We start from the raw sequence: 21,681 nt of genomic DNA, 5'->3' as shown, positions 1-21,681 counted from the left end.
GGATTTTCCGTTAAGGTTGAGGAGCACAGGAAAGAGAAACAGTTGGTACCCCAAAGGTGATGGAAGAATGGAAGAGATAAAGATATCTGTGGTTGCAACAAGGGAGAGAAATGCTGCAATAGTAAACTTCAGATCCTGTTCTTCCTTTCTTCTTTCTTAATTCTAGGTATGAGCTGAGGATGGGTGAGCACTTTCCCACATCACATCTTTTTTCTCCTGATGGTATTCGTCCAGGAATTTTACCTTTTTGATCTCTTCCAGAATTGAGTAGCCTATTCCCTGCTCTTTGCAAGTGACTGTCCACCCGATCCCTATAATTTTCTTCATACAAGGAATAGACACTATTAGCCAAAAGGCACGTAAGTGTACTCAGCTTGAGCTGTGTCTCAGGAATCACAGTAAGATAAATAGATCTGGCTTTCTAAATAATGTAAATGCTGATATCACTTGCTGGTAAGTGTTTTGTGGTGGGTTTGTTTGTCTGTTTGTTATAACTGGGAGTATTGTTTGAAGCCAGCAGATCACACAAAAGTTTATTAAATAATATTTCAAACCTGTTCATTTCAAACCTGACATTCTTTTGGTGTCACAGAGAAGATGTTGTGTAACATGGTCAATTGATAGAAAGAATGGGAGGAATGGCTGTTTTTCATTTTCCAAATCTACTCCTGATGGAAGGCAGAAGTAAATTTTGCAAACTAAGTAGTTCAAATTGCAAGACAAGGAAGCAGTTAAGGAAAAAAGGAACTTAATTTGAGATAAAAAGCCTAAACTAAGGTGGTTGTCTTCAGCAAAGGAAGGAGTTTGCTACCAAAAGTCTCCACCACTTTACAAGGATGTCTCAAAAAAGCAAGATGATAGGCCTTTGTGTAAAATTCAAGTATCTCATAATATAGATAGATAATAGAAGAATCATACCTCTTAAGAGCCTGTATGCTCACAGTATTGCAACAGAGTATGCCTTACTAAAATTTAATAAGTTTAATGAAGTCCTGAGTACTAAGGATACAAGTATCAGGACAATGGTATTAAAAGAATTGAAGCTAGGTGTACTCTAAGTTATATGCATATGCAGATATTTTTACATATCTGCATCTACAGATATGTAAAAATATACCAAGGAAAACAGAATTTTCTCTTATACATAGGAGGAAAAAAGTGCATTAAGGGGTGGTACAGAATAATCACCGGGAGATAACTATTTGGAAAATGTAAGTTTGGAAAAAATTTTTTTGCAAATGCTCATAATGCCACAGAACCAGTACACCTGAACACATTGTAGTCTATAAAGGGTATACCATGGCTATTTCTTCATATTTAGTGGTAGTTTTCTCATTTCTGCAGTTAAAAATGGGAGGGAGGAGGGAGAGAGACCAGCTCGTAGTTCTAGTAAATGTGAGCTTTTCATTAGGAGGTGGGTGAAGAAAAGGAATGCTTTCTGATCATGCATGCAATCTAGTAGCATTTGTGTGTTGTTATAAAATGAGGGAAGATGATAATCTTGTGTAACAGTATAGTGGTCAAACTACAAATTATGCGATGATTTTTTTTTATTTAAAGCCCTTAGGCAAGCACAAACTAAATTATATTTTTAATAATAACAAGTAGTTGCAAGCCAATTTACAAATGACAATGTTTGTGCAAACTTTCTCAATCAAAGTGCAGGAGTGGACCAGACTTAAATGAGTTAAATGGAAGAACTGGAAGAAATCTGTAAAATGTATTGATGTAAATCCATGGTTCATGATACCTCTGGTATGACAGCAGTCATGTCTGGTATGACAACCTCTGACTGACAATGGCTAAAGCTGTAGAAGTGAAGGGCGAGAGGGAAATCACTGTAGATCGGTTTGTCTACTGTAGTGCCTTTAAGGAAAACCAGCTATGCCCACATGTTTCCTGGCAGATATGTAACCTGTTTTTGAAGGTCTTCAGTAAGGAAGTTCCACAGTATCAATGAAGCTAGTGGTTTTAGTGGTCTCTTATACTCTTTGCCCTGGTGAAGTCAAAACTGTATTAGTCTTTCTGGAATGCAAAGCTGGTGTTTCTTGTTTCTCTATGAATGTAAAGAGTAGCAACATCAGAAAAGTTGTAGCATTTCCCTCTTCCAGACTTTTATGTTTTCCATCCAAGTTCAGTCCTTTCCTTTGTTTTATGTCAGTGAGGCCTTTCACTGACCAGTCATGCTGTTTGACTCTAGTCTTTCTAAGATGATCCTCATATTGAGCGAGGAGCTGCCAGAGCATTACAGCTGAGTACAGCATAAGGATTCCTTCAGCTGTCCTCAGGAAAGCACTCCTATTTATGTAACCCATTATGGCATTTGTCTATCCTGTAGCCATATGACATTCTTGACAGAGTTCAGCCTGTGATCTGCTATGGTTCACAGGTTGATTCTGCCAAAGTGCTAGCCCATTGTTCTCCAATCTGAATTTATTCAGTAGGTTGCTATTTATTAGGTGTAGTACTTTGCTTATGCCTTTGCTAAATGTTGTACTGCATTTCCAGACCATGTGTTATGGTTTGTTTTGAATTCTGTTCCTGCCCCTCAACATACTAGCATATAATCTCTGAGTCTTTATGTATCTTAGTAGGTGTCTTTTCTGTGCCAGTATTCAGGTCACTAGTTGAAATATTGACTAAAACAATTTCAAGAGGAATTCTAGCTGGTAATTGTTTGCTGCCCTGCTGTAATAAATAGATAAGTCTTATGAAGTTTTGACCTACTGTTCCATAGTTTAATTCTGTGCCCTACTTCACGAATTTGGTACTATTACTCAAGTAGTACTTGAAGATAGATATAGTTTTTATTTTGCGAAGTATCTACTCAAAATAAACATAAATAATATAATAAATATAAAAATCTGAAGAATATTGGATTGGACAGAATAATGAGTGATATGTACCTTAAGGTGTTCATAAGTAGATTTTTAACGCCAGTTGTAAAAGTGATTTCTTTTTCCCCCAACTTACAGACTAAATTTAGTCACAGCCAGTGTTAAATATCTGCTCTTGTGCTTCATCTGTCTCTGTGACATTTTCAGGGTCAGCCTTTATTTTGCTTCTGTAGCTTCTGGTTTCCTATTAGGAGAGAGAAGATAGACCTCCCACTCCTACAGTCATCATAGTTGCTGTGATTTGATTGATATGTGTTTGCCTTGACCAGAAATTATATCTTGCTTGTATACAACCACCCCACTCCTTTGTACTCTTTTGCCATAAATAATGCTTATTGTCAGGTAAGACATTTCCAGTGTCCTATTTTCTTGTTTTACAGCTATGTTCTGTGGTCTGTGATTGACCAGTATACCTTTTTCTTCTCCTCCAAATAATCAATTGGGAAATCAGCAAGTGGGGAAATACATGTCAACCATATCATGTGGTACTCTTTGTCACCTGCCAAACACAGGAAAAGATATGATCAAACAGAATCCCGCTTGCCAATGATACATACCTTAAGACAGTAAGTGTTTATTTGGCAACATACTGGGCTCAATTTGATTGATATTTCCAGAATGAAAAACTGTTTGGAATGAAATATTGGCAAGTCCAGCAGAGTATGAGAACTACAGAATGAAGTCCTGCCAGAACAGCTTGTTGTGGACATTCCTGTGTATTACAAGATGTTGCACAATGGAGGTGAGATTATAAAAAGCATGGTAATCAGGCAAGAGGAAATATACAGTTCTAAACAAATAAAGAAAGAAAAAAATGTATGCACAGACTCTTCCAAAGAGAAGAAACCTGATCCCAAGGGGGATGGCATGCTTTTTAATAAGGGATAGCCATCAGGCCCATCTTTGCTCCAGTTACTTTTTTTTTTCCTTTTTGTTTTTTTTTTTCTTTTTAGGATGTTTCTGTGCCAGCAGGGAACAGGCATCACTTAGGTTTGTGTTCTGGGGTCAGATTGGAGTTAAGAGATGCTGCAAGTCACAGCTAAAATGTGTGCTATATATTTTATTCAAACTAGAACAAAACCAATAGGTTTTGTGTAAGAGTGCTTAGAAGGCAGTGTAGTGTTACAGAATAGTGCTGCGTCTCTGAAAGTCAATTAGAATTAGTTAACTAGTTGTCCTTTTAGAAATATATAGTTTAATCAGTGGTAGCATGTAGTGATACTGAAATCAGCTTGAAAATAAACTTTCTAATACAATTTGAAGTGTTAGAATGCAGGCATTCTTTATTACAGTGCTGGACACCTTCAGAGGATTTTTCCTCCATTTCAGTGTGTGTTGTGAAACTTGACAACAAGGTCTTTATTCCATCATGATCATACATATTCATTAGAATGTACTTCCTAGCTAATACATATGCTTTGCTTCTCCTAGAACCAATTTACAGGCCTCCACCCCTTACTAGAAGTTGTTTGATGGTCCTCGAGTGTTAAATAAAAGGGTCTCTGGTGGTTGTATTCACTGAGTGCCCCCAATATTGTAAACCTTGCCTGGAACTTCTCTGAGGGCATGTGCAGTTGGTTCTTGTAACTTTGCCACAAATCCTAGTAGGTTCCTTATTATCTTTTTATCCACTGGTTCAAGCTATGTTTAGCATCCTGTATGCCTACTTTTACATTCTTTTATCTAATTTGCTAGTTAGTCTTTAAGCTATATTTTGCAATTTCAAGGGAACTGAATTTCCATTCTCTGTGTTGTCTGTCAGTAGTTTCCCCTCTGGACAAACCCAGAGAATATTCCCTTTTCTTTTAAGGAGCCTTTCTTTGTGGAACAAACACATGTCTTAAAAACAGACAGGAAAGAAAATGCATGCTGTGTTGCACCGTTAAAGTATGACATCTAGGGCATAGAGAAGTAGATCCTATAACATTTTGTTCACCTGAGCACCCTTATTGAAATAGCCGTAAAAGGATGGAAGGCTGATAGAAGATCTGTCTAGATGCCACTACCATAGGCATGGGCAGCGGTTTTATGTTACTGTCCTGTTCAAAGAAGAACAAAACAAGCATCCAGTGCTTCTCCCTAACACTGCCTTCAGCTGTTTTCAGATAAGGAGTCTGCCTGAACTGAATGTTGTTTCTGCATGCTTGGAAATCTGCAATGTTTGCTGTGTCCAGATTCTTGTTCAGTCTTTGAAATGAAATGAAACCTCTAGCATCCGCAATATTCTGTGGCAAGGATTTTCAAAGTTTGCTACTCTTGTAACAAACTCTTTGCTAACACTACTCTTTTGCTTGTTACTTACTAGCTTTGTTAGATGGCTACTGATAGAGGTGGTGAAAGATGATTTTTGTCCACTCTTACACCATACTTGGTTTTTTAGACTTTGAATATTTTCCTCTAAATTATGTTGTATCTAGGCTGAAAGGTCTTAGTTTACTTTTTGTTATTCGTCATAAAACTTCTGGTTTACCAAATTTTTGTCCTTTCTTCTTTTCCTACTTGGAAACTTTTTCAGATCTCCCTCTGAACAGAGGGAACTAGAGCTACATAGTATTTAGTGTGAGAAAACCTTGCATTATTGTCATAATGCCATGTACTCTGCTTTATCCTTCATATATGATAACTAATGTCTAGTATGTAATTTACTGTGGGGACTTCTACTGAGCTGAGTTCCTGTGGATTAGTCTGCCATAACCTTGAGATTGTCACTCTTTAATAGTACAGTACTGGGCAGCTCTGAACAGTTCTTTTTAGTGTGACATTCGTTTTGTACATAAGTTAATCTACTTTTGTCTGGACCGGATTTCATTTGATATTGTTGTCACTCAGTTTTGCAGGGTCTCTCTGGAGTTCATGCACAGTCAGCTGTTGCAGTTTTTACATCTGACATGGCTGATTTCTACACCTCATTGCTCACTCTTTTTTCCCATGCATATTTTTTGTAATGAAACAGTGTAGCTTCCAGAAGAGATTCTGCAATTGAACACAACAGAACTCCATCTGGAACCTCCACTCATTGCAAGAAGCTAATTGCTATTTAATAAAAAATTAACTAATTTCTCCTAAGCTTTGCTTTCAGGTTTTTTTTTTTTTTGTTCTTTTGATTGCTTACTTCTGCGAAGACCTTTTGCAATGGGTTCTTAAATTCTTAAAACCTGTGGGCGAAAGACATTGTCAAAGACTTTTGGAAGTTCAACTAGAGTGTATCTATTCACCCATCTCTATCTATATGTTTGGCCTCTTTTAATAACAGCAATAATTTGTAGGGCACAATTTTCTTCTGTTTAACTATTTCCAAAGCAGTGACTTTCTACCCAAGTGTCCCTTAATTATCTTATTTCTTAGTTTCTATTCATTTTTCTAGTAGCGACTTGTAGCCTCATCTCACATCTCCTTTTAAAAGTTGACATCACATTTGTTACGCAGCTGTTCTGAAAAGTGAAAACTGTTAAAATGAGATTTTCAATAACTTTAATTTACTGAGTGTTTTTATTCAGTTATTCCACCCATAATCTTTCAACATTGTGAACTGCAGAATGTCAACTATTGTATCTTGAGTAACTGAGCTGAGCTGAACAGAGGCAAACAAATCAATCAAACAGTAAAGTTTGAAAAAAATTGGATGCTTTTGTGGATATGCTGTGCTCCAATGATCCAAGCATAAATTAGCAGCTTTAAGCTGGGGAAGTGCCCCTACCCCTCTTGGAAATTAGTAGACCCCTTCCCTGCAGGATTGGGCTGCAGCATAAGCTGTTTTTTCATGAGCAACTAAGCCTCATCTTGCACAACTGGCAGTTTTACCAATGGGGTGTAGAGTGAAACTAATGCAGATACATACAGAGTAGATGTATGTAAAAGCAGATTAACTTCTTTTGTTTTTAAAGTATTATACTCCATGAAGTATTCATGAAGTAGCAGTTTAATAAAGACTCAGTAGTCTCTTAGTAAGAACATTGAAAATGTTTTTGCATGTACCCAAGTTAAATCAGTAAGGTTGACAGACTAGATGTATTCTGTCACCACCACACAACATGAGCTCCAGCCCTAGCTAGAATGGCAGTATTAATTGTGATATTCTGTACAGTTTTCTTCCTTGCTCCTTTGTAAACAAAATAATTTGCTTTCCATGAATTGAAAGCACAATATCAATAGGATTTTAGCCATACCTAATTGAAATAAAAGTTAACCCCTGGAGGATACATGTATGACAATATCTGGAATTGCTTTGACACTTCTGACATGTGCCCATCACCACATCCTGTCATTACTCCTTTCTGCCTGTCTGATCAGGCTGAATGTTTTCTTCAGCTTGGAGTAGTTTAGATTTCCATTGCCAGTGAACAACACACCCCTACCCACAGTCAGTTTTAGATCAGTGCAAATCATAAAACCATCTTCTCGAATTAACAGAGTTGCAGAGCTTTGTTTTCTACTAGAGTTAACTATTCTCTGACCCAAAAGGGCCCTGGACTCTGTTGGCATCAATAAATGGTTCTACCATTGCAACAGACTGCTCTTTTGGAAGTTTTCTTGTATATAACTGCCATTCCAATTGTGTGAAATTTGAGCAATTTCCATTTCTTGCATGGAAAATAGAAATATTAATCTGACAAACATTACTGCACAGTGAGCAGTTCTAGTGGTGATTGAAATTTGTGTAGTTATGCTGATGTTTCTTGTCTTGTAGGACTCGGACACAACGTTTCAAAATAGAAATGAAAATCCATTTATAAAGAAAAATTATCATTTTATCCAATGCATTGTTGTCATTTTAGCTATCTTTTTCCTATTTCAGTAGTTTGGTATCAATATCAATGTATTAAATAAATGTAGAGTAGAAACTTTTATCCATTCTCCAAGAAAAAACACTTTCAGGCATTCTCTCAACCCTGAGGTTGTAAGATTCAGCTTTCCAAATGAGAAGATCACCAAGGAATGTACTTAATATGTGTGAAATAGATAGGATCTGAGAGCTGTAACTTTTTTATCATTATTTTTAGTAAATTTAGATGTTTTGTAATGAATCGAGTATCAGATCTCTTTGGCTTGTCTCTGTAGTGTGAAGTAATTTGGAAGCTTAAGTTAGTTCTTAGCTTAATGAGATTAACTACACTCAATCAAAAATATGGGCCTTGCTGGGGTCTAGGTTAAAAAAGGTTTAAGTGTAGTTACCAAAAAATACAATAAAAGATTCCAGTGAATCCAGTGAAAGCTTAATTGAATCTTCTAGCATTTTTAAAAATGGTACAGCAGGAGAGCCATGTATATCTGAATTAATATCATTTTTTGTATCACTTTTTTTGTCTGTTTATTTTATTATTGTGATTGCAAATAGCAACTTTACATGGAATATTGCAAGTCTGTGCTAGACATATGCTATGCTAGAATAGAGTTTCTCGGTATTCTGTAATACTTCTCAAATCCTTACTAAATGTTACTTATGATTATGTAGCTGTTTTATTTCGTACTATATTTGAATGCTACATGGCACAAATTTTTTGGTCTCATTTACTCACTTGCTTTTTGTTTTGGTGTATCTTTAGATGCTGTCAAAGAGAATTTTTTGTTTGCTTACTATTAAACTGTTACATGAACAGGTGTTCTTCTAGTTGTCTTATCAAAGTCAATGGGCTTACATGCAGAGACATAAATAAAGAATACTGACAAACCTAACTTTTACACAAAAAAAAGTGTAAACTTTTTAAAGTATAAGCAATAATCAAGTAAAATAGGTGAATATGTCAGTAACCTGGCGTTCTGGACCAGTTGCATTCTTCTCTGTATTTGGTTAAACATGTTGTACAGAGTGGAAGATACCAGATTTTGCTGGAGTACAAAGCTGAGGAAGTGTGATCTAGGTTAACTGTATAAGAGAGTTGGATTTACTGCCTACACACCCCACATAGATGAACTTAACTCAGTCTTAGATATTCCCATGAGTCACTTCTTTATAACTCTTTGGTAAATTATATCGGTAATAGAAGAGGAAATTGCTTAAATCAAGTCTCATGAGAAAATCAGTTCAATGAAAACATTGTACTTCCTATGACCAGTAAGAGCTGAATTCAGGTTTGTAAGACAAAGTACAGCATGAAAAGGTTTATTGCTGGCAATATAAATGTTTGCTGTAAACAGTATGACTAGTGTAAGTCACCACATTAGTCATTTTGAATGGTATAAATTCCCTTGCTATTAATGTGCTTAGGAGTTTTATATTAATTTTTAAATAACTGGATGCAGATATAACAGTATTTCTACTGTTGTAGAAGAACTGCCTGGTTCTTAAATCTTTTACTCATGCAAGTAACTCCATTAGGTTAGACTGCTCTTGATTTCTACCTTTGAAATTCATTAGTTTCAACAGTTATTTTTGACTTGCAGTTTTGTAAGTGAGAAGGTACTTGATCCCATGGGACTGAGTAGATGTTTACAAGTTTCAGGACAGGGATGATGCCTATGAAATATTTCAGAATCAAGATTTAAAAGGAAATGAATATGCACATTGTTTGTTGTGACAATTTTCTTGCAGTAGTTAAAAAAATAAAACCTGTTAACTAACCCTTATGCTGTTCTCATGAATGAAGTAGCCTGGTCAGAACTTTGTCAAGCCTCATTCTTATGCTTTATTATAATTACATGTATGACAGCAGAGGTGAAGAAACAAACACATAGCTAGTAATGTATGGTATACGGCAGTTCTATTTGTTACTCCAACAAACATTCATGTCACTGCATGAGTATGCATCCTCATTTTACATTTGTTTTGTGATGCAATATAAAATAGGATTGGAAGTCAATAAAATAGAGGCAAAGCTCACTTCAGTTAATGCAGTATATAATTTAGACATTTTAAATTACAGATTATTGAGTTAGGAAAGGGAAAAAAAAGATTTCAGAAGGCAGTGGCAGTTTAGTTGACTCCTCAAAATTAAAGGTTAAAGGTATTTGTTTCCTTTTTGATGGCTTCATCAAAATGATGACTGAGGTACTGAAACAAACATGACCATATTGCCTAACAGCTTCTTTGCAGATAAAAAATATGTTAATATGTTTGTTATGTCTTGAACTTTCAAATGCATGATGATTGCATTGAAGTTGCTTTAAATACTGCAGAGGTTACTTTTGTTTGTTCAGCATAATAAAAATACGGTTTGTTTCACTCCTTTTTACTTGCAGAAACAAGGTGGTGACTCACTGGGGTTCACAAAAAGGGTCATAAACTACCAGTTTATATTACATTGGTTTTTGTGTTGAAAAGAAATTATAGAAAAGATGAATGAGAATGAAGGAAATAATTTATTTCTTTTGAGCATTTTAATGAAAAATGTTATGTTGTCTGGAACTGCAAGCCCATGGTCACAGGTTTGCTGTGTAACATTGCATTACTGTATTTGACTGGGATGAGAGCTTCCCAGTTCCTGCAGTGCTCATGAGGCAAAGCTCACAGTTGCAGTTATTAATGCCTGTAATTACTGTACTTGACTTTTAACATTTCACATGACAAATGTGGAAATGGCTTTCTTCACCATCTCCCCCCAGATGTTTTAGGCTCATATATCTGTTGGAGTCTACAATTCATAAAAACCCCTCTACCACTGTCTGTCCAATAATAAAGGACCTGTGTTCATTAATTTTTAGCTATTTTTTGAACATCATTCTAATAGTCACAACCTGTTTATCAGTCCTAGAGAAGGGGTGGCTGAAACCCTTACCAACCTTCAAAGAAATTTTACAAGTACTGTAGGGACATTTTTTTCAGTTTAATGCTTGAACAATCAACACAGTGCCCAATATATCTTCAGCTTCTCTCTTTTTATTCATTCTTAACATCTCTGAGGGCATATCTGTATGCCCTCATCTATAGGGAAGTGTTCAAAGGGTACCAACACACAGCACAGCTCAGATATTGTCCTCCCATAAAGACTGATGCATGTTTTTCTCAGAGCTGAAGCTACAACAGAGAAAGGTAGGGGTCAAGCTCAAGCTCTACTTGTGTCATAACTTTTGCAAAGAATATGTATTTACTGAGGGCTCCTGTTACCTGCAGCATGGAAGGCTTTGCTGCTCATCCACGTAGGACTCAAACATCATTTTCACAGTGTCTTTATTCAGGCAGCTTTTCTTTGGCTTTATTTACCTGATGGGTGTCTTTGGGATTTCTCTTTTTGTGATTTGGCTTCAATTTTGCTTTTTTACCTGCACTTTTAGAAGTAGCACCATTTTAATTAAATGTGATCAAAGCATTAATTTATTTTAAAAAAATCAGTTAACCTCTCCCACTTTTCAGAACTCAGTAAGGCAGAGTTCATAATTTCAATAACAACAGGATTTACACAAACATAATCTAAAAAAAGTTGCTACAGTCCTGTTTGGAAGGATTCTTCCTCCTGCAATTAATAAATTTTAGTGTGATCTAGCATGTATTAGAATTAAGGCTATGATACAGTTTGAATTTATTCTTTCTAATACCTAAATTAATCTTACCTGCTGATTTGTACTAAAACTTGTTTGTGTTAGAAACTTTCTGGGTTTTTTAAATTATATAAAACACTTTATATTGCTATTTGGTTGTTAGGTTTTTTTCTCTTTATTTTTCCAAGTAATTCCAAGTGCTAAATAAAGTTACCAAGAGAGCACTAAAGTACTGTAATTTCAAAAAGCAGAGTTTCATTTGACAATATTTGTTTTAAAATACAACTGTACAAAGTAACCTTTATTCAGAAAGTGTGATGTAGGAAGCTTTTTCCAATTCACCTCAACTTTTAAAAGTTATGGATCAGTTAGGAGTCTCAAAGGAAACATAATTCAGTTTATGTTGCTAAATCTATTTTATAATACATTTTTTGTACAGCAATTCTCTATATGGAAAAATAGAACTTTGATTTTTAAAAATAGTTTAGAATAAATCTATCTAGGAATTTAGAATTCCACATTTAAATGTAGCTTTTAGTTTAAATTAAATTATATTTTAGAATTGAGACTATAAATGTGCTTAAGTTATATTCTGTAATGCAGTAGAAAACCTGGAAAAGTAAAATGATGAGAAAAACTATTTTTATAGAGGTAATCCCAAATCAAATAGATCAACTATCTTGGTTTGAGACAATGGGCACTCTGAAATGAGTAACATACCCCTTGATTCTAACCAATCCCTTTCCACCAGTAAGGAACAAGATATGAGTTGATAGAAGTGAAAAAAATGCCCCAAACCTGTTTAGTAACAGAATGCCAACAGGCAAGGGAAAAAAAAGTAAGTAACTTTTTGACAGCAGACTGATAAATCTCACAACCCCCAGTGAACAAAGAGAGGTCCCAGTGCTGGAAATGCCCTTTCACAAGACGTATCCAGCTGGAGATGGCCACGTCTTGGCTGGAGGGCAAGGTGAAGGTGATGTCACACCTCCATAGGCGTGCTCCAGACAACCACATCTTTCCCTCTGGAGCAGGAAGCCAATGACTTGAGCTGGCTTGACCAGCAGACACCTGTGGGACTTGACCAAAGGCAGCTCAAAGCCACCAAATGCAGCCTCTCCAAGATGTGCAAACCCCCCCCAAAATTAAAAGAGAATCCAAAAAAGGAAGACAAAACCTTTGCCTGAGCAAAGACCAAACAGCCCACAAAGCATATACCATGCGGCAAAGAACCGGAAATTGCCCCTGAGAGAGGATTTAAAAAATGCCCATGACAGCGTTTCCAGGCACACACACAGCATACCTGCCTTGTGGAGTCTTACAGTAACAATTTTTGGGCATAACTGTTATGTTACTACAGTTACAATACCATAACTGTAAAAAATCCTAACTTTGATACTGAATTAGAATGATATCAAAAATTATAACCTACCTCAGAATATCGATGTGTTTTATCCTACTAACAAATATGAAAATTAAAAGGCTGGAGTTTATTTTTCAATTGAAAGAATTAATGTGTTACTTTATTCTTAAAATACAGCAACATGTAAGCAACAGCAGTGACAATATCTTGAAGAACATAAGGCTGAGCTACTTTATTTTAATGGCTGCTACTAATTTTCGGCATTAGCTATTTGAAAAGCCAAACTAGTTCCAGGCAAGTGCCCAGACAACATTTCTCCATTCAATTAACTGAAACATAAATGAAAAATACAAAATAAGGCTAAAATGGTGTATTTTAATTCAGTAAGGTGATGTGCTTTCCTCTCCATTTGAACTTGAATGAAACCAACTCATTCATTTGAATGAGAAGAAATGCCAGTAGTTAAATGGTAAAGTGTTGTGTTCCCACCAGGTTGAAGAGAGGCAGTGTGATTTACTTCTGTGGTATTGTGATGTTTCTGCTGAAATAGCCATGTGGGTTTTTTTTAACTTCACTCTTTTACAGTTTTCTTTATTTTTCATACGCAGGTGGTTCAAAAGGGAATCTTAATTTTTCCATTTGAACTGTCCTGTCCTCCAGACTGAAGATTCAATAAACTGGGCTAGAAGTCCTGCTTAGAGTATAGCCTTTTTTCCATCTAAGAGACTCAAAAAATTATTCAGGAAGAAGGGGTGTATGTAAGACCAAGCCCGACTTGTTCAGAGTTTCACTATTTAGGAGCAGCAACACTTTGCAGACATCATGTCCATTTAAAACAAACCTGAAGAAAAGGGAATATGGGAGAAGCAGATATGAACCTTGAGAACAAGGTTTCTGCCTCTATCATACAGAGATATCTCCACAATATGGGCAGTTGAATTTCTGTTAGATAACCAATAAAAAAACCTTTAAATTTCATATTATGTTTGGGAGAGACAGAGCCCTCATCTCAGTCTGCAGCTCAGATTTCTGAGCAGCTCTGCTGCTGTTCTTATGGTGATCGGTCTTCCAGCCTCAGTGTGCTGGAGATCTGTCGGGGCTGACCCAACAGTGGGGTTTTGGAGAAAACAGCTGGAGACTGAGAAAGTGTGGTCACTACTGTAGTATCTTACAGTGAAAAAACCCTATCCTAGTCCCCCCAAAACCTCCACTACACTGTTCTATTTCTTGCAATATAAGTTGAGTTTAGGTTACAGGTCTGGAATGAACATGACCTTACCAGGTATGGGTGCTTTAATTTGGGTGGGTCAGTGAACAGCTAACAGCTTCTGCAGAGCTTTTTTGCCTCTAAATGCTGAACCAGAATACTGGTTTTAAGATGCTTAAGACTTGCTTGTCTGGAGTGATTCAAGAAGGAAAGGGACTGGCAGTTTTCTGCAGTATCATAGAACACCTTTACATGATAATGACAACGAGCCAACAGGGGTCAAAATTAAGGGCTATGAACTCTCCTTGTGAGATTTCAGATTTACATTTGAAGTGCATTTTTTGCCTAGTCTTGTTAGACCTCATAAGATCCCTACGGGCTCACTTTTCAAGCTTGTCTTGGTCCCTCTTAATGGTAGCACATTTGTCTGCTGTGTCAGCTGCACCACTCAGCTTGGTGTCTTCCAGGCCATTCTGTCATCTGTTATTCTTTGTGTGCTGGTTTTACCAACAGGGAACTAAACTCCAAATATGCCACTTGCGCCCACCCCTTCTGGTAATGGAGGGACAATAAGGAGAGATTATGTGATGAAAATAACAATTTACTAAAATCACAATAACCACAGCAGTATCAATAGTAAAAACTATTCAAAAAGAAGGGGGATTACCCACAAAAGAACATTCACCACCAGGAACAAAGAAAAACACTTCTCAAAGATACCACTAGGTGTGATCTCCAAACAAAGGCAATATGGTGAGGAGAGCTTCCACAGCATAGTGTTCTCTCCCACCCTTCCACCCAGCCCAAAAAGAGTGAAAAGCAGGGACAAAACAAAACCTGGAAGCTAGTTCATCTGGAAAAGGAATTGTGCAGCTGCTGGCTAAGCTCAGTCTTCTGCACTTGTTTGAACTGCCACCTCCAACTCTGCTGCCTGGAGCTGTCCACCTCAACGCTGCAACTCCCATAGTAGAGCTACAGAGGAAAAATGGGAGGAGGGAAGAAAACAGGTGGGCAGCAGAAGAGACCAAGTCCACCATGGATTAAGAGCATAGTCCACTCTGCTTTTGTGACCAAGGCAAGAGTGGTAAATTCCCAGTTTCTGGCCCTGGCTTTTTCCTGCCAAAGCTCTGCCCCCCAAGCATGATGTGGGTGGTATCAAATAAACTATGCTAAAAACTCCACCCACTTTTCTCTTTAACTGGGACACTATGAAAATGTTTTAAATGTTGTCACATTATACAGAGTACACCAGAAATTATATTTTAGAGACAAATGAAAATGCTTCAATCAAAAAAAAGTGTAAAAGTATGAAATAGAGTTGAAATGATTTTGTTAAAATGAAATGATAAGGGTAAACTTCATAAAATTTCTTCATCTCTCTGTTTTTGATATTTTCTTCTGCCAAGGACTTAAAAACTTTGGAAATTTTTTGCAGTTCTATAAAATGGGAAGTGTCATACCTTCATCTCCCTGTGAAATATGATCCTGTGCCTATTTATAATGATTTATATTCTCTGCACAGGGGTAGCTGATGTGTGCTTCTTTGGCTCTTTTAGTATCTTACTGAGTTCAGAATTATATCTGTACCTGATCTGTCTTCCTTTCCAAATCCATTTAGGAGCAAATTCATTAAAGTCCAGGAGAAACAGGGAATCTGACAATATGTCATCCAGTTCACTAAATCAGTAGCATTTTGTTTACTACTCAGCCCTCTGGGAGAAGAGCACTTTGCACCTAGATGTTTAGAAGATTTGCCTCTTAAAAAAAAAAAATTGTTTACTGGGTAAGAAGCATCTCTTAGGTTTTTGCCCAGTAGCTGGAATGACTTCCCTACTCTTGTTCAGCTACATAGAAGTTTCAGTCAGTTTAGTTTCAGAGCTTAGTCAGATAGATCAGTTTGGTGGCCATATAATATGAATAAACATAGTATAGTATGTTTAGTTGTCCTATAAACATAGTACAACTAAAGTGTACGTATAGGTCTGTTGAAAATGTTTATCTACAAAGACTACTTCTACAGATATTAGGACTTCTTTACACCCACTGTCCATTCTTTTTCCTTTGGCCAGGCAATATTTCCCTATTTATTTTTTAAAGAAATCATGCCTCTGTGTAAAAAAAAGGAGAGTATTAGGATTTCTCAAGGATATATCAGTGAAACTGCCAGCAGTCTGTAGCAGTAGTAAAGTAGTTAGCTCTGATGTTTCTGTGTTCAGACTGCTTTTCTCTGAGAATGCCTCTAGGACCTGGGAGTTAAAAGTATAAAAAACAATTTAACAAGAACATACACAATGAGAAGTTTTATTGTGCTGTAATTACATGGTTTAATTCTTCTTCCTAGTGGTCCAAGGAATTGGAAGGTCTAAGTAAATTCCCATTAAGGTAAGAGAAGGCAAAAATGCTTTTAGTAATGCTGGTGTTACTTTGCTGTGAAAGGCACTGGCACTTAGTGATTATGAATTTAATTACACTTAAAAGATTTGGGTTTGTTTTAATTCCTTGTAAATTGTGAACTAAAGCTGTAGATCTCACAATTTTAAATGATCACTATTATTATCAGAAAACCAATGGTGTTTGGAAGACATTGCATTGCAATTATCATACATAATTCCTAGGCCTTAATTCTCTCTTCTCAGCCCAAGTTCTCAGAGGGAGTAGATCTGAACAAGGATTACAAAGCCTCATGCTGTCCCCCTTGGGATGGAAGCATGCAGATGCCTGCAGTATGTTCCATGAATGGCTAGTTCTGCTAAACTGTAGAACCTCCAGGAGTACAGTTAAATAAATTTAGGTAATCTCCTAAATTTACTGGTTTGGATGCCCTCAGAGTGGTGAGCTAGAGTTAATTTTCAGTAAGTAATTAATAAATAAACACCTTAAACTAGTGCAAGACAAAACACTGAGGGCTGGATGATATTGAGACCTTGTAGCACAAAACAGGATGGATGCTTATTTTTGTTGTAATATGGCCTTTCTGTTTAAACAGTTCTGTGAAGTTGTAAAATCCAGTTGCCTGTCTGAGCTGAGTCTGTTCAGTAACGTGTGCCTTCGTAGACACACAGACAAAGTAGTGGGTTTCTAATGCACTCTGAAGGCAGCCAGGTCTAGAAAAGTTCAGTTACCTTTATAGGTTACTGGTGGGGTGAGTATGCACTTTACAGGTCTCTGAAGACTTACAAAGCAAGACTAGCATCACTTCAATCTTAGCTAGCACTAGCACTTCAATCTTATTTGAGACTAATGATAAGTCCAGGAAACATCCAGAAAGTAACTGATTACATCCCTCTGTCTCAGGGAAGCATGCCATCACTTGCACTTGCACTAAGCTTGGCACCAAATTTCAGTGATTGTTATAAATAATAGAGATGTAGAAAGAGTGCAACAGTACCATGATGCTACTGGACTGTGCTACAGGCTTTTAAAATCAGAATAAACTTTAGTTGCTGCAGTCTAAAGTAATGGAGTAGAACAGAGTAGAATAGAATAGAATAGAATAGACTAGACTAGACTAGAATAGAATAGAATAGAATAGAATAGAATAGAATAGAATAGAATAGAATAGAATAGAATAGAATTGGAAGGGATCTACAGTGCTCATCTAGTTGACAAATTCAGGGCTGACCAACAGTTCCAGCACATTATTAAGGGCATTGTCCAAATGCCTCATAAATACTGAGAGGCTTGGGGCATTCACAGCCTCCCCAAAAAGCCTGTTTGACTAGCCTCTTGGTAAAGAAAGTTCAGTGTGAACCTCCTTTGATGCCATTCTGAACCATTCTGACACATCCCTGAATCCTAGTGGGAAGAGATCAACAGCTTCATCTCCTTGTCCCCTCCTCAGGAAGCCGTAGAGAGCAATGAGGTTACACCTCAGCCTTCTATTCTCCAAGTCAAAGTGCTCAGCCCCACTTCACAAGCTATGCCTTCCATGCTATTCGCCAGCTTTGTTGGCCTCCTCTGGATGCATTCAAGGACTTTTACATCCTTCTTAAATTGTGGGGTCCAGACCTGCAGTGAGTACTCTAAATGAGGCTTACCAAAGCTGAGTATGATGAGATAACCACCTCCTTTCTCTGGCTGGTTATGCAGTATTTGAGGTACTCCAGGATGCAGTTTGGCCTCATGGTTGCCCACATACATGGCTGACTCACACTTAGCTTCATGTCAGCTGGCACCCACAGGTTGCTGTCTGCAGAGCTGTGCTCCGGCCACTTCACTTCCATTTTACGCTTGTCCTGGTTACTTAATCCCCAGTGCAGAATCCAGCATTTTAGCTTTAAATTTCATCCCATTAATCATAGCTCTGATCTATCCAGATGCATCTGCCAGGCCTTTAGTCTCTCAAGAGGATCAACAGCAGCTCCCAGTTTGGTATCATCAGCAAACATGCTAATGGAGCATTTAAATCCTATATCCAGATTGTTGTTAAATATATTGAACAGAGCTGGTCCTAGGACTAGGACTAGGAATAGGACTGTTGACTGGCCACCAGCCAGATGTAACCCAGTTCGCTACAACTGAGCTCACTTGTGTTGTGAAGGTGTGCCAGTTCAGCTGGAATTGCCTTTCAGAGAGAAGGCAGCATGAAAATTACTCTACTACTGATATACTCATTAGTCTTAGACAAACCTATTCCTATTTAATTTATGATAAACTAAATTGTTTTAACGGAATGTTTTGGTATTTTTTGTTACACTAGACATAAGTTACTCTTCCAAAATAAAGATATTGATGGACTACCTACACAGACCAGTGTTGATATCCTAGATCCAGTTTTCCCTGTTAAGTGAATTAATTTAAATTTTTTGCTTTTTTCTATCAATATCAGTCTTTTATTTGTAGTCTACTTTCAAATTTTCCCAAGACTTTTGTTTTCTAATGTTCTAAATATTCTTGGAATTTGTGAGTGACTTACTTCCAGTTCTCTTCAAGTCTTTAGTGCTGAGCTCTCAAGTTTCCTGTGTGTGTATTCTTATAGATGCAAATTAAGAAATCTGAGGGGTTTTTTAAGGTGAAAGTTTTCAAGTGTTGCTCCATCCTCTTTGGTGATATCATTTAGCTCTATTTGGAAAGCCAAGCCTGTTTCATGAGGTCACTTTGAGTTTTAACTTGAAATGAGAAAAAACTTTTTTTGCTCATCATTGAGGAACTTGAAACTAAATTATGAAGTATCTTACAAGATTTGCAGTGTGCTAGTAGGTAAAATTCCAAATGAGCCGGAGGGGCATTCTCCCAAAGACGAGGAGACTGTATATTTGTAGGTGAGTGAAACTGAAGTTTCAAGTTAAAAATGAAAAATGAAAGCAGACATATTGATGACTCTGGAAAAGAAGATTTATTTTTCAAATTGTGAAGGCCATGTCACTTCACCATTTATATTTCTATTGTGTACTGAAGGAATGAGCAAGAAGCATTTTTATTGCACCATTTGAAATTTGCATATTATCCTATGAAGTTACCATTTCCATCTTTCTTTCTTGTACTTTTTGCTCTCATTTGATAGAACATGGAAACTATTCCTGTTGTATAGTCCAATGCTGTGAATGTCTTTTTTATAGTTTAATTATATAAGTAACCAAGTCTAGTGTGTTTTACAGTACATTTCCTTAAGCAAACTAAATGGAAAAAAAAATTAATGATTTTTATACTTGCTGTTTTAGGACAAGTTTGGATATAGATTGATATAGAATTACCTGAAGTACTGCACATAAATTAAACATTAAAAAGGTAGATATAGCCAGACTAAGCAGCTCAGTTATAATCTTTGGTTATGCAGTTACTGCCTCAAGGATACTTCATCTACTTCATATCATATGTCCTTCTTTTGAAAGATGATCAGTGGGTTCAAGTAACATTTCAGCTCAGAGGAAATTGCATAATTTATAGACTTTCCAAAATGAAAAACAGGAAACCAGTTTCATTAAATTAAGTCTTCCACTCCTTTTTTTTTCTTTTGTGCTCTTACAGATTGGAACATTGAAGGACTACTACCACTTCTACCATAGTAAAACAATTAAAAGGTCAGTTCTCTCAAGTAGAGGTACCCACAGCTTCATTTCAATGGAACCAAAGGTAAGAAAATCCATGCATGTGTCTGAGGAAAAAGCCTTTGCATTTTTAATATGAAATACTATACCAGAGGACATTCACCTGAATGGCATATAGCATTACAAGAATTACCCTATCTGTTTTCTAAGGTTCTACTTCTCATTAAAACAAAGTGAAGAAGATACCATGCTATTAAGTATATGCTATTCTTGGAACAGAAAGTGCACGATTGTTCCTAGATGAATACTTGAATTTTGATAATGCACTAATTACTGTACTTCTCTGCAAAAGCACACACGTAAGATCTGTGTCTTCAGATTTCTTCTGTGAAGCAACCAGTTTTAAAAATAAAAATGGGCAATGTGGGATGGTACACTGTTCAGAGGAAAGTTTCTCTTGCTTTTTTTCTTGTCTTCTTCTGGACTTGGTCTACAACGGATTAAAAATAGTACTCTTTTCAGTGGTCCTTTTGGTAGTTTAACTGATCATAATTTTAAGATCTGCATGAAAAATGGTGCCATTTTTTTTGGCATACACTATAATAGGTAGCTGTCAACACAATTTAATTACTGGTTTATAGTTAAATAGAATATCTTCATGTATCCTACCCACAACACACTTTTGTTTGAATTCTTTAATTTCAGTGATTAGTAGCTTATTCACGGACTGCAGAATTGTATTGCCTCTGGTTTTCTTTTAGAAAAAAAGTTTGGTGAGGATCCCATTAGCTTTTTTATGCTGTTCCTGCAATGAAGTCTTGCCAACAAGCCCCCAGGCCCCTGGTGTGGTAATAACGGAGTCAAGCTTTTTTAAATTATTGTATGATGAATGTTCTCTGTGAAGGGTTTGTCAGGTTTTACTCAGCAAATCATTTATGAGAAGTAAAAGTTACTGGTGAAAGAGTTTGAGCACTGTACAAATTGAGCATCATAGAGGAATACTTCTGCCATCTGGAAAACTGTGTTTAGGTCTGAAGTTCCTCTTGAGGATGGGACAATACTAGGAATGTACACAAAAAACCTGTGCTCAATCCTCTGTTGATAGGCCTGAACTGCTTAACCCTTTGAGAGCACCAGCAGCTCTGCTGAGCAGTGTATACTGAGGGTTAGTATAAAAGTGGCCAGGACCCAAATCTCCGTTCCCATGAGTACTGAGACCCACCACTCAAACAGCAAGCATGTAGAATAGGTAAAAATGCAAAAGGAAGGGTAGGTGTTCACATCTGCATCAGTCCATGCTCTTTCCATATGCACAAAGGTGGAGCAATTAACACACCAATGCAGAAGTTTGCATGCATGTACCACCATAAACTGTGATGTTACATCCAGCTTCCAGATACCCCATCCGCACCTCTGGCAGGCAGTCCAGAATACTTTGGCTAGAATACTGAGAGACTCTGAGGCAGAACACAGCAGAAAATCAAAATGATCATTTATTTATTATGCTGTTTAGGTCTTGTCTCCAATCTGTGCTGCTTTTGGTATAGACTTTCTAAATTTCGGAACCATTACGTATCACTTCAATATTGAGAAGTTCTAGTGAGGGTTGTACAAGGTACCCAACCCTGTTTATGATTCTGTACCCAAAGAGAAGCTGATGTTCTAATACCTAGATCTGGCAAGAAGTGTTTGTATGATTCACTTTGTGACTGCTTCACTGAACCTAGGTTTGGGAACTCTTATGTGGCTGCAGACAGGTCAGTAAATGGACATGTATTTGTAGCATAAAGACAACTTTGTCCTCAGTGTGTATAA

General features: G+C 36.9%; 1 protein-coding gene across 2 annotated transcripts in view; it reads left to right on the top strand.

The window, feature by feature from the left end:
- The window catches only part of PCSK5 (proprotein convertase subtilisin/kexin type 5), a 227,476-nt gene that overhangs the window by 4,287 nt on the left and 201,508 nt on the right, over positions 1 to 21,681 (top strand). For both annotated transcript variants that reach the window (XM_036402993.1, XM_036402994.2), the window contains exon 2: positions 19,847 to 19,951. In XM_036402993.1, coding sequence (XP_036258886.1) covers positions 19,847 to 19,951 — 105 coding nt within the window. The remainder of the gene's footprint in view (positions 1 to 19,846; positions 19,952 to 21,681) is intronic.

This window comes from Molothrus ater, chromosome Z (assembly GCF_012460135.2).
Source record: "Molothrus ater isolate BHLD 08-10-18 breed brown headed cowbird chromosome Z, BPBGC_Mater_1.1, whole genome shotgun sequence".
Classification (NCBI taxonomy): Eukaryota; Metazoa; Chordata; class Aves; order Passeriformes; family Icteridae; genus Molothrus; species Molothrus ater.
This window is presented reverse-complemented; position numbering and strand designations above follow the sequence as displayed.